This window comes from Aquila chrysaetos, chromosome 2 (assembly GCF_900496995.4).
Source record: "Aquila chrysaetos chrysaetos chromosome 2, bAquChr1.4, whole genome shotgun sequence".
Classification (NCBI taxonomy): domain Eukaryota; kingdom Metazoa; phylum Chordata; class Aves; order Accipitriformes; family Accipitridae; genus Aquila; species Aquila chrysaetos.
This window is the reverse complement of record NC_044005.1, coordinates 60,265,430-60,277,527: the sequence shown is the minus strand read 5'-3', so window position 1 is coordinate 60,277,527 and position 12,098 is coordinate 60,265,430. Positions and strand designations below refer to the sequence as shown.

General features: G+C 40.4%; 1 protein-coding gene across 2 annotated transcripts in view; it reads right to left on the bottom strand.

Annotated features, from left to right (window-relative positions):
- Positions 1 to 3,883: 3,883 nt before the first annotated feature.
- RFX6 (regulatory factor X6) overlaps positions 3,884 to 12,098 on the bottom strand; it is a 43,447-nt gene continuing 35,232 nt past the window's right edge. Inside the window, exons 18-20 of one of the 2 annotated variants that reach the window (XR_003922430.2) lie at positions 10,983 to 11,201; positions 8,554 to 9,806; positions 3,884 to 3,933 (exon numbers count right to left, since the gene is read on the bottom strand). Coding sequence is in view for 1 of the 2 variants with exons in the window: in XM_030007204.2 (XP_029863064.1) it covers positions 9,640 to 9,806; positions 10,983 to 11,201 (386 nt within the window). In the remaining variant the exon portion in view is untranslated. Of the gene's footprint in view, positions 3,934 to 8,309; positions 9,807 to 10,982; positions 11,202 to 12,098 lie in introns of those variants that run through there. The other variant, XM_030007204.2, reaches the window with a different exon arrangement.

Genomic DNA, 12,098 nt, shown 5'->3' with positions numbered 1-12,098 from the left:
TAGCAGGCCACCTCCCTTTCCTGGCCGACTGCTCCCCCCTCGCCAGGGAATTCCACTGGGAGAAGTGAGGAAAGGGGATGGAGCCTCCGGTCTGCCGGGGTTGCTTGCGTGGGGAACCACAGCTCTTTGTGGTTAGGGAAAGAAAACAGGAGAAAAGGTTAAGGTAGAAGACAGAGCAGTAGATTTTGCGAAGCTCTTTGTGTCTGTTGACCTACCTGTGTATCTCCCTGGCTGACCAAGACATCCAACACCGTGTATCTGAAGTTCTCCATGCTGCTCAGACAGTAGCACCCCTGCCTGTATAATCTTAGACAAATCCCTCAGGATTTGCCTACTCCTGCAAGCTGCACTAAGTCAGTATGGAGAAAGCCATAGCAAACCATTCCAGGAGTATAACGATCCGGCATTCCCGGCGAAATGAGCATTAGCGCTTGGCAGCACCAAATTCTGGACTTTTCACCAACGTAACTAAGTCAATGCAAAAAAGATGACCTTAGCCAAAACAGCTATGATAGTAACACTGCTAGGTATTAAAATCTGGACTGTCTTTCTCTGCATTGGTAAAACAAATTGTCAGCATCTTTTCCTTTCTCCCACTTGTGTGGGATTCTTTTGTTTTGTTTTGTTTCGTTTCACTGGGTTGGTTTGGTTTGCAGTTTCAGCAGATCCAAATGCATGCTGAATGTGTGCTGAGATAAAGTAGGGGTTTTCCTATTTTACATGTACAAAGTTAATCAGAAGTCTAGATTTTTGATTCCTGGTTTGCTGCTCTGAATTTAAATCACTAGGTCAGACATCTTTGTGCACCCCTTAGTTAAAAATGTCTTTTAATTTTGCTTCATCTTGCCTCAGTTTTCTGTGTTCACCTACGTTTTCTTACAGGCAGTCAGCTCAGCAGAGCTCTTTTGACCAGTGCATGAGAGGAACTTACTCTCACATCCTGTCACATAAACCTGAGGTACTGAAAAAAAGAGAGGTACAAGTGGCAGGGAATCTTCCCAGTTGTACTGAGCAGAATTCACTTTTCCCCTCTTGTTCTAGTTTGCCAAAGAAGATTTTTCTTTCAGAACAGATGAAAGTGCTAAATCAGACAGCAAATGTTCTATATACCTAAATATCAGATCCAATATTTCTCCCATGAATCATGCACATCACACACATTGTGTAGACCTACGCTTTGATCACAGCCCAAGTTTGTTTGGCATTATAGCTTCTGAAGCTCTTTTTGGGGACAGCAGATAAAGCAGTGCTTGAGGGAGGCAGATTTTTGCTGTTAAGCAGTGCAAGCACACCAGGACTGCTGAGGCTGTATTTGTGTGTGTAGATTGAGGGCTGGCCACCCTTTGGTGTGTCCCACATGGCCTGCCCCACTGACTCGTTTCATGAACCTGTCTCAGGAAAATGACAACTTCTTCAAAATTCCTGAAGGCTGAAAGAAAATTGGTTAATGCAGCGTGATTGTAGGTGGGTGAGAAATTCCATTTAATTCAATCCTGTCTGACAGCAGTAACCACTGTTATCAATGATACTGGGTTTCACTAATTTCTATCCCCTTTGTAAAAGAAACAGCATGTTTCTATTTACTTCCCTTGCTAAACAAGGACCCTTGTACCATGCTGCAGTTGTGAAAAAGTGTAGCATGTCACCTGGTGCTACCATAGGCCAGTGACATGAAGAAAGACACCCCCCACCCCCCCACCCCCACTCTGTGAATTTTGTTTATAACTCTGTGGCTCTTCAGCATGCACTTGCCTGGCAAAGCCATTTCGTTAATGCCAGTCAGCAGGAACTGCTGAGTGCGCAACACTTCAGAAGAACTGTTTGCTTACTTGAGAAACTAAAGGCAGATCTGGAAGCCTTACCTTACCTTTCTGATTGTCAATAAGCTGAAAGAATGGAGGCTAGCATCTTCAGGCGCTGGACCCCCAGCTGCAAGGGGTTTTGTACATGTTTTCATGTGTTGTTCTGCTCAGTATTGCAAGGGTGAAGATCTGTTTCTTTAAAGACAGAGAGGTAAGTATTGCTATAGAAGTAAGTTTTCTGTAAATTAGGTGCCTGGATATTTTTAGAAGGTATCTTCTATTACTTACGGGATTAAGGATTAGATCCTCCTATGTATCAAAACCTCTCTGCACCCACCAGTGTTAATAAAGCTGAACTCCAAACTCCATTTTTAAAAATGCTTGGGCACTTGTTAGCTTATCTCCCTAGTCACCTCTCAGCTTAGCCGCCGGGACATGTAACACATAGCTGGGTGTTGATTAAACACACCTTCTCCGCTGTACACTCTCTGGGTATCATCCAATTTCAGCTGAGATGCTGTGTGATGCCCAGTTCAATCTGCTCTGCTTAGTAAGTGACTAGTATTTCTTGGAGGTTGGTGTTAACTCTCATTGATTGCGTTGTTGCAGGGCTGCAGCCAGCCTGGGGCAGGGGCTCACAGAGTAAGCCTAAGCAGGTGGGCAAACATCTCACCCTGACCTCGCAGACTGCACTGAGACTTTCCAGGGCCGACAGCCGTGAAGGGACTTAAAGCCTGTCATGTACTCTACGGCATAACTACCGCGTGTCCTGTTGCCAGCCAGACTCCTCAGCCTCAGCGGCGGTGCCTAGGATCCCCATAGGATGCGTGGAGAGGCTCATGTTTCACGTGGAAATCATGCAAGCCACAACTCTAAGAATCTGTGTGAGCAACAAGTGCTAAGCAAAGGGATTTGCTCAGCAAAAGCATCCCTCAGGGACAGCCACCTGCCAAACTCTATTTTGCCTGGAAGTAGACAAGAGAGGGACGCAGTTCCAGGCCTAAATAGTTCAGCTTTGCTTGTGTCTGAGTTGTCCAGGACTCAGGGGCATATCACATACCAGTGATAGCTCATGCCTTGACTACTGGCAGAAGTAGCGTGAACCTCATTCCCAGCTCCTTGAAGAGAGCAGGAGACATGCAAGGCTACTCTTGGAAGACTATGAAAAGGCTCTGGAGGAAAATCTGGTTCACATCAATGACATAGAGTAGACATGGACCCTGAAGTGGACAAACTTTTGTTTTTTACTGTTTTCCTGCAGAGGGAACTGTTTGGGGTGAAGCCAGGTTGTACTCCAGCAGTTAACCAGGATGGACTGTATAATCAGGAGATAAAGACCACTCCGCAAAGCACAGGAGCAAACCAAGCTGACGATACAGATATGTCTTTAGCTTCTTCTCATGGCACTGCTCTGCTTCATGTAAAATTTGGAGCAGGATCAGAGAGATCTGATTTTCTTCCAAATGAGCAAACACCATGATCAGCTGGAATAGCTCAATATCAAACTTAATCTATGGCTCGGTTCATATTTATTTATTTAAGCGAAGTGTTACATCCCCAGTACAATGGACAGAGTCCATTTCAGTCTCATCCTCAATATTTTACTCTTTTAAGAATTAATTTCCCTAGAATTTTCCACATACCCTTCATTTAGAATGCAATTCACCTTTCAATTTTAGAAGGAACCTAATAGTGTAGGTAACTTTTTATATTCTTTTCTAAAATTCTTTAAAAATTATCCGTACTATCAATTATAAAATGAGGAGCATTTTGGTAGTTTCAAAAATGGAACTGAAAGAGAACTGTTACATGTAGAGCACTGATGGCAGTTCATCAGCTATTTTTCTGGACCCAGAAGCTGGATAACTGCTAGCTTAAGCATGTCTGGTGTTTGGCCATGTGATCCCTAAAATTAAAGTACTTACCAAGAACTGAAGGATGGGGGCTGTCAGAAAATCACAGCTGCTGTGGATTGGGTGCGGAGGACAGATCCAGTATATCAGTCAGTGGATGGCACACTTACATAGGAAAAAACTCGTATAGACAAAGTAAAGATGCTGTTAGAGGATGCTGTACATCTGGGCTAGTTTTTGAAGGCTGATCATACTTTGAAGATGAAGCTTGGTAAAGACTGTATTAGAGAGAAAGGAAGGGCTGTTTATTGTCCACTTCTGTATTGCATACATTTGGTATTTTTACTGTAGTGGACATTTTCTAAAACATGTCATTTTAATTAAATTTTGAGTGATCTCTATGTAACTTGATGTGAAACAGGTAACTAGTCAGCTTCTGAACAAAACTGAATGGTATAAGAAAATTAAATATGACAAGAATGAAAAAGGCATATAATATCAAACTCTAAATATACTATTTTACTGTATGTCTCTTTTAACTGTAGCAACCAGGGCACAAGGGCAGTATGAACATGTGGCCCTTTATTTGATCAAGGATAATAATCAACTAAGCCAAAAGGAAGGGAAGTAGATTTTCCTAGTTCAGCTGGTAATATAACCTTTTACATGTTTTGAATTGTGTAACCATTACTCCATGCAGGATTGTAACATGCAGCCATTGTTAAATGGGGGAAAACTGCAAATAACAAAGAATCCAAAATGTAGAAAAACGGTATTTGGTGTCACTAATTATGCAATGGGCATGATATTTTGCTTCCCTGCATTTCAGATCCCAGTCCAGCTTTTCTCCTGTTTTACCTGCTCATGCCTCCTTTGGCAGGCAAAGGTCCTGGTGAGAATTAATTCTGCTGAGCCTTGTTATTGCTGCAAATGTCTGTTGACCATGGAAGCAGCATAGTTTGTGGTAGGATCTCGTGCTTTCCTGATCTTACACCATCCCAGTAACGTTGGTTACTTGAGGTCTAATCATTAGCGATGATGCAGCATCTCTCTAGAGGCTACAGATCCTACAGTCCTTTCCATTAAGGCTATCATTCTCATCTTAGGCTGTGAAAGATGCACCTCTTTTCCATCAGAGAGGTTTCAGCTAATGATTAGTTAGACGTGCATTGATCTTGGCTTACAGTTACTGACCTAGTCCTAGCCTTTTATTCCAACTCTTAACTGAAGCTAATGACTATGTCAGTGACTCTTACTAATTTCAATAATGAGCATAGATCCTTGCAGGTCTTAAATCCATAATTAGTTCAGATTCATTGCTTCATGTTGGCCTGAACCCCAACCATGACTTTAGATTCCCCAATGCCAGCCTTAGAAGTATGATTGACAATGTAGTCTCCATCACCTAAACCCTCAAATTAGCCTCACTCGTTTCTTCTAGACCGGGCTTTAACCTAAATGGCTCATCTTCTTTCATTTCCAAATGTAAATTTCAAATCAACTTTAAGCCTGCTCTTAAGACTAGACTTTGAAGGAACCATAACTAGATCACCTGGTCTGGCAGTAGGTTTCATATAAGCTCAATAACCCCTGCTTAAATGCAGAAACAACCCACCTTCACCAGTTCCTGCCCAAGTAAATCTTCATTTTAATTCTGACTATAATATTAATCTATATTGGTCTCCCTACATTCTGTTTTGTCTAGAACTCAGCATAGTTTGTGGGTCCCTCTAAGCAGCAGCATTAAGCCGAGCTTGATGACCACTTCTAAATCCAGTATTGACTCATGGTCTCAGCTTCATGTTGACCCAACCCCTGAAGTTAACCCTAATGCCAAAGCTAACTCAGATTTAAGCTCCACCCTGAGTACATCACTAAGAAGAAATCAGCAAACTTTCTTGAATTAACTATGCTAAGTTAAACATACCATGCAGGCCCTACTGGCAAGGGCCATAAGCCAAGCTCAGGCATTATGCAGGCCAACATAGTAGCCTGAATCCAAGCCCATAAACCCAGTTATAGCTATTCCCAAATCCTACAAACAGAGTTCATCATAAAAACAAGACCCATGCCCTATTTCAGACAAGTGATTTAGTATAGCTTTACAGGCCCTTATTTGCAACAGTCATAAGGCCCATACTAACCAGCCCACCTTTGCACAGACTCCATCCCCAAGGCCAATATCGAATTTAATCCAATCCCTAAAGATAGATTAGTGATTCCAATTAAACCGTAGCCCAAAACTAGTCATACAAAAGTCTGTTACTTACAACCTGGGGCATATCAGCCCTAAAACTAACAATAATCTATCTCTTCCCAGTTATCAAAACCAGTTAAGGCATCCTGCATTACCTAGATCTAATCACTAGCAAGCAGCCTCAACAATTTTAAGTGTAGCTTGATGGCCCCTTCCATTTTAGCACAGTAGTATCGGCTGCTGTGGGACTCCCAGCCGCACCTCTTTGTCCTGAGGTATGGCATTAATGACATATATCGTTATTTTCTTGCTTCTACATATTCTTGCATTTCTCTGGCTGACCTTTGGCTCTGTTCGTAACAGATTTAGTTTCTTTAGTGTCAAATATCTGCTTTTCCAAGAGTGATAACATCTCTACCATTGTTCTTTAAGAAGTGCTCTAAGAGTGGGGTTTTTTTGTCATTGTTTCTTCTCTGGACCACTTGCTTCATAAGCCTAAAGTCCACTCAGTCCTGATCCCACACCGAGGGAAACAGCACTGTGCTGCATCATATAAAGCATCTGTTCCTATTCCAACATATCTGGGATCTTCTAATAGTCTGCCTTAAATATAAGGTTCTGCTAAATGGCTCATCTCTACCCGCTGCACTGCAGGCTCCCTTCCTCTCTGGGACCACTGGTCACTCACGTACTAGACAGAGATAGCTGGCAGGATGCTGGTCTGACCAGTAAGACGCATTTGGCTTGTGGGATGACAGTATGATACACAGGTTTACTTTTTACAGGTAATTTCACTGTTTTCACTACACATTTAAAGGCAAAGGCAAACTTTCTTTTGCTAATTTTGACTCTGAAGCAAAATTCCCATGGTCCTAATTGCCTTCAGTGTCGAAAAAACTGCACTTCTCTTCCAGCCGAATTCTGCACGGCTAGACACGGGCTCATGGCACACAGGACAATCTATTCTTCAATATTGCTTTGTCTTAGTTGATATAATTTGTATTAGCATCAGTTTTACTTTAGAATTGGAAGCAGATTTGACCTGTTCGTCCATTTCTTTTGCCTTTTCTAGCACCAGTTCAAATTCACTGATATTGGCAAATAGATCAAAAGGATTTCATTTTTCATCTTTCCTTCTCAGAAAAAAAAAAAAAGCTTTTTTTTTTTCCCTTTAGGCAATATTCATTTGACACTGATTGTACTCAATATGTACAATTTTTTATCACAGATTTTCTGGCATGTATACATTAAAACCAACATAGTAATGCATCCACAAAAATGCAACTGAGCTGAGTAATACAAGACCATCAGGTGGCAACTCCTTTGATTCTTCATATTTACTGTAATGCTGCTATACTACCAAAGGTAAAAATTTTCCCACGGGGTCTCCACAAAAGTTATGAATGATTTCATTTCCCACAGACAAAACTGACTGAATTCATCAAACCACATATTTGACCGAACTAATTGGTCATAAAATTGAAATTTCTCATTTGGTTTTGCTAGTTACAATTATTATGGGTTTGGTTTGTTCTGCAACACTGTGAGAGAGCTCTCTTAACTGGCTATTTGAATATTAGAATATGTTTTTACTGCCCTTTGCTGTCAATACTGAACTGCAATTTACAACAGTGTGATACTTCATGCTACTCTCTTTTGTAGCCATAACAAAAATCTGCACATTTAATTTTGTTTCTCATCTCAGATGAAGTACAGATAAAGTAATTTATGCCAAAAAACCAACCCACAATGAAAAATGGTTCACATGAAAAACCAGAAAATGACTGGAAATCATGCATATAAATCACATATGAGTCACTATGTACCACGAACTGTGGTTTTTATGTAGGGCCTGACGGACTAAGACCCTGTCTGCTAGTGGCTGCCTACTTCCTCTAAATTCTACATATTGCTCTCACGTAAATTCAACAATCCGGAAGTTTCCAGCTTAAAGGAATTATTTATTTATGCCATTTGTCAGCAGAGGGAGCCAAGCATTTCAGGATAGTGACATATCCCTTTCCATAGTGGCCTATCCCTTACCTTTGTACTCCCCTTCCCCATCTTATCTCACTTGGAATGGGAGGGATCTATCACACTTCACTGACTATAGAGGTGACCCACTTCTGCTTAGATAGGGAACCTGACTTTTATAGGACTAATTTTAGCAGAAAATATATCCTGTTCTGAATAATCATGAAGAAAGAACTCTTTTGCAGTACTTCACGTGCTGTAAAGCTTTACCCAATAAATATTTGTTTGAACAGCCTGTATTACCACTACATGTCATTGGGAATTCTTATGGAAACCAAAACTTTCTTGCAGCATTTTGGCATTTTTGGTGACAGCATAAGACTCCACCCTGAATTAGGAAGCAATTGAGCTGAAGTCTTCTACATCTGAATTACTGAACTATGGTGTCTCATTTCTGCATCAAGTATTTCATATCAGGAATTATTCATGACCTAGCCCAGTCAATGTTCCTTATTACTTTTCTGCTGCAGTCAGACTTCTCATGATAGAAAACACTAAAGGATTAGAAACAAAAACTTCATCATGGTATCATCCATTTTCTTCCACCAAAAATACCCTACTATCTAATTCCACAATACCCAGCATATATTCAACGGACTGAATGGGAATATGGACATCAAATAACATCTGAATCAGATGTTGGGACAATCTGATTATAAAATAATACCTGTTATTTCATGAATGTGTAGCAAGAAGCTTGTTTTGTAAGTGTGCTCTCTTCTCTGTCCTCTTTAATACCATTAGTGGATATTCTTCACCTGGCTTCTCCAGAAACATACATAAATGCATGTTTGTATACCGAGTATCATGGCACTTGTAAAATACTTTATTAAAATAGCTGATCTGGTTACCATATTTTTAAATCATCTTTACTACTTTTGGTCTCAGTATACACAGTTGCCCTAAACCCAAAAGAGTTGATGGACATCTTTTTGTAGATTTTCACCAGTAGAAATTCTGGGCTCATACCAAAAGTAATTTTGAAATCCCATGACATTTTGTGGCATAGTTTCATTTGTTTCAGTTATCCAGCTAGAGTAGCAGGCTACTGCAGTTAGTTAGCTTATGATATTTGCATGTTTTGTTGGTTTTATTTCAAGAGAAGGTGGTTTATTTCAAAAGAAAAAAAATTCCCCACAATATGTTTTATTTATTTCCTGAGGACTTTAACTTACATAAGTAGGCACTAAACATTTGAAATTGACTTTCCAGAGCACAAAAGTAAAAAACTTAAGAATTTGGCTTAGTTTCATTTCAAACAGTAAAAATTGACCTTGTAAACATTTCCATAGGAGGTAGGATACATACATTTGACAATCTGTCAAATAAGAGAAAGTAAACAGTTACTCTGTGGTCCTAATAAATAATGAGCAACACAGGCATTAAATAAACATTTTTATACAAAAAGATATAAGTGAAAGACTAAAATAGCATTTTTAATAAATTAGGAATAGATGTAATAATTTCTTTACAACTTAATCTTGCTTGCAAGAATCACTGGCTCTTTCTGCTCACCTTGAATTTCTGACTGAAAAGCTGTAATGGTGAGAACAGTCCTGAGTGATTCACAAGCAGGACCCAATCTGAATATAGCTATTTTTTGTGTGTGGAGGGCTGCTAATATCTCTAAACCGGCTCCTTTAACACCTATATGTAATATTTTTCTATTCCACCAACTTGAAGGGGGGTGTCATCATAGCCTTAATGTCTGGATTTGGAAAGTAAGCTTAAGGCACTGACATGTCTCTCCCAGTTAGGTTCCTCCAGCAGCTGCTCCCATGAAGACAGTGTTGATTGGTGGTAAAGATGACACCATCTCTCTGCTTGGCAGGCCATGGGACTCCAGATTTTCCTGAGAAGGGAACTGACCAGATGTTCCATACATACACTGGGAAGAAGATGTGGTTTGCATGTTTGAAGCTGTGGGAAAAAAAGGTTACCATCATTGAAGTTTTCTATCTATTGAATTTAACAAAAACCGCAATCTAATTTCATCTGATGGAAACCCTTATCTACCAGGCACACCATCTGAAGGATTGAAATGTCAACACTTCTATAATTCACCCAATTTACCTATACTTCTATAATTTTTCTTCAGTGGCTCCTCACGCCATCAGGGAATAGGTCAAAACCCATATATAAGTGAATTCTGCTAAAAATCCAACTATGGGCCTGAAGTTTACAGCTTGCATATGAGCCATCTTCTGTGAAAATTGTGCAAAGCTATTTACGTGCGCTGTGTTTGTCTTCCCGTATCTTGCACCATTCGGGTCCATATTCACTGGTGGTACCACTGTCACCACCTGGCACATATCAACACAGAATACAGAAGATACTTGATGGGCACAGTCCCTGCATGGTGGTACTGGGTTTTTTTCCCCCTCTTTAGCATCCTTTAAAGAATGGAGCACTGAATTCTTGCAGAGCCTTAATGGGGCAAGTAATGTCTGATCTTCTGTGCAAGGTTAACAGGTAAGCAGTAGGAAGAGTTAATATTGTGGAGAAACAAATGGTGCCCTGGTTTATATCTTCCATGCAACCCTTTCTGGAATCCGAGACTAAACGCTGCTGCCATTTGTTTAATGCATATACCAAAGCAAACCCTTTGGGGTTAGGTAATTTCACCTAAAATTCACTGTCAGTGGGAGCTTTGCCTAATGCACACAGTTGTTGAAGCACAGGACAGGAAGGGACTATACCACAGGAAGTATATATCTAGACATCCCTGACCCCAGGGTTCATTTAATCTGCTTGACAGTGAGGATCCTTAAGAGCTCTTAGAAGAGCCCAGTTCATTATTAGCTCACTTAATAGTTAGAAAGTGTTTCCTAATACAGATTTTTCTGCAATTCAGGCCAGTCATTCCACTCCTCATGGACAATGGATCATAGACTTCCTTATGGGGATGAAGAGTTATTAAACCCACTGTCCTGCAATTTTAAGGAAAACACATCTTATGATACATCCTAGGTAGTGAGCTGTTTTATCTCTACATTGCATCTCATATACTACGTATGTGAGCTACAGTTTAATACTCAGAGCTTGTTAGGATGCTAAAAAGTTCATAGCTTTTCCTCAGTCATTGGCTATACTTACGCATAGGAGTCCGACAGACAATTGAAGGTGAGGACTCCGTGTAGTATGAGCCTGTTTGTTTTCTTCCACTGTCATCCAAGATATTCAGTGGATCATGTATATCATTGTATGATGGTAATGATCGAATGCTGCTTACACTGCTGATTACAGAAACATGTTGATCCACCATTGTTCCAAGTCTGTGAGATTCTGGATAATTTATATTGTTTCCATAATATCCTATTGACAATAGATTGGAAAAAAGCAGAGTGAAACTACTGTTGAAGAGAAAGGGTAGGGTAGGAGCTTGTGATAACCTGGGACAAAAGGTAATTGTTACCAGCTGAGTCACTTAAGAATAAGATCATTTATGTACACATACAGCCTAGTAACATTAGTAACATATGCAGTGACAGACCCAGAAGAGGGGTGGTAACGAGGGAGCAAAAAGATCCTAAGAGTTCAGTCATGGCTTCAGTACAGAATTGCCCTTCCATTCTAAGTTCAGAATCAAACAGTAGCCTGCAATCAGTGCCCATAAGAGACACCATGGGGACTCCTATCCACAGTTCAGTCCTCCCTTCTGAAGCACACAATCAGGGAAAGTATATGTGGAAAGAAAATCTGCATGATAATATATACTGCATATACAAATCCATATAAAAGCAACATTTCCACTGTCTCTTCCAGAAGAGGGAGGTGGGTTTGCTGACTATATCTCTAAAGCAGACTACTGTGGCAATAACTTTACGTTCGAAGTACGAGAAATATTAAGTCTCAAAGTCTCAAACTAATGCTAACGCACATTTTTATAATTTGTTTCACCATCCTGACCCTGTGACTAGAATGGTCCATTATGCTGATCCCAGAGGTAAGCTACCTTATGCCTGCTGTATTTCATAGTACATGTTTTGGGGGCTTTTCAAGAGATTGTTAAATCACAAGGTCATCCTGGTTTTTCTTCCTTTGTGCAAGACATGGTGATGGTGCCAAAGGAAGATTAGCACAGGTGCAGCAGATGCATTTGAGGTCAACTGAGGATTCATCAGAGGAAAATAAATCCTTAAGAGGCTTGTTAAGCTGCTTTACAATCTCTGTGTGCCATCAGAGAAGTGGAAAACAGGAAGGTATAAATAA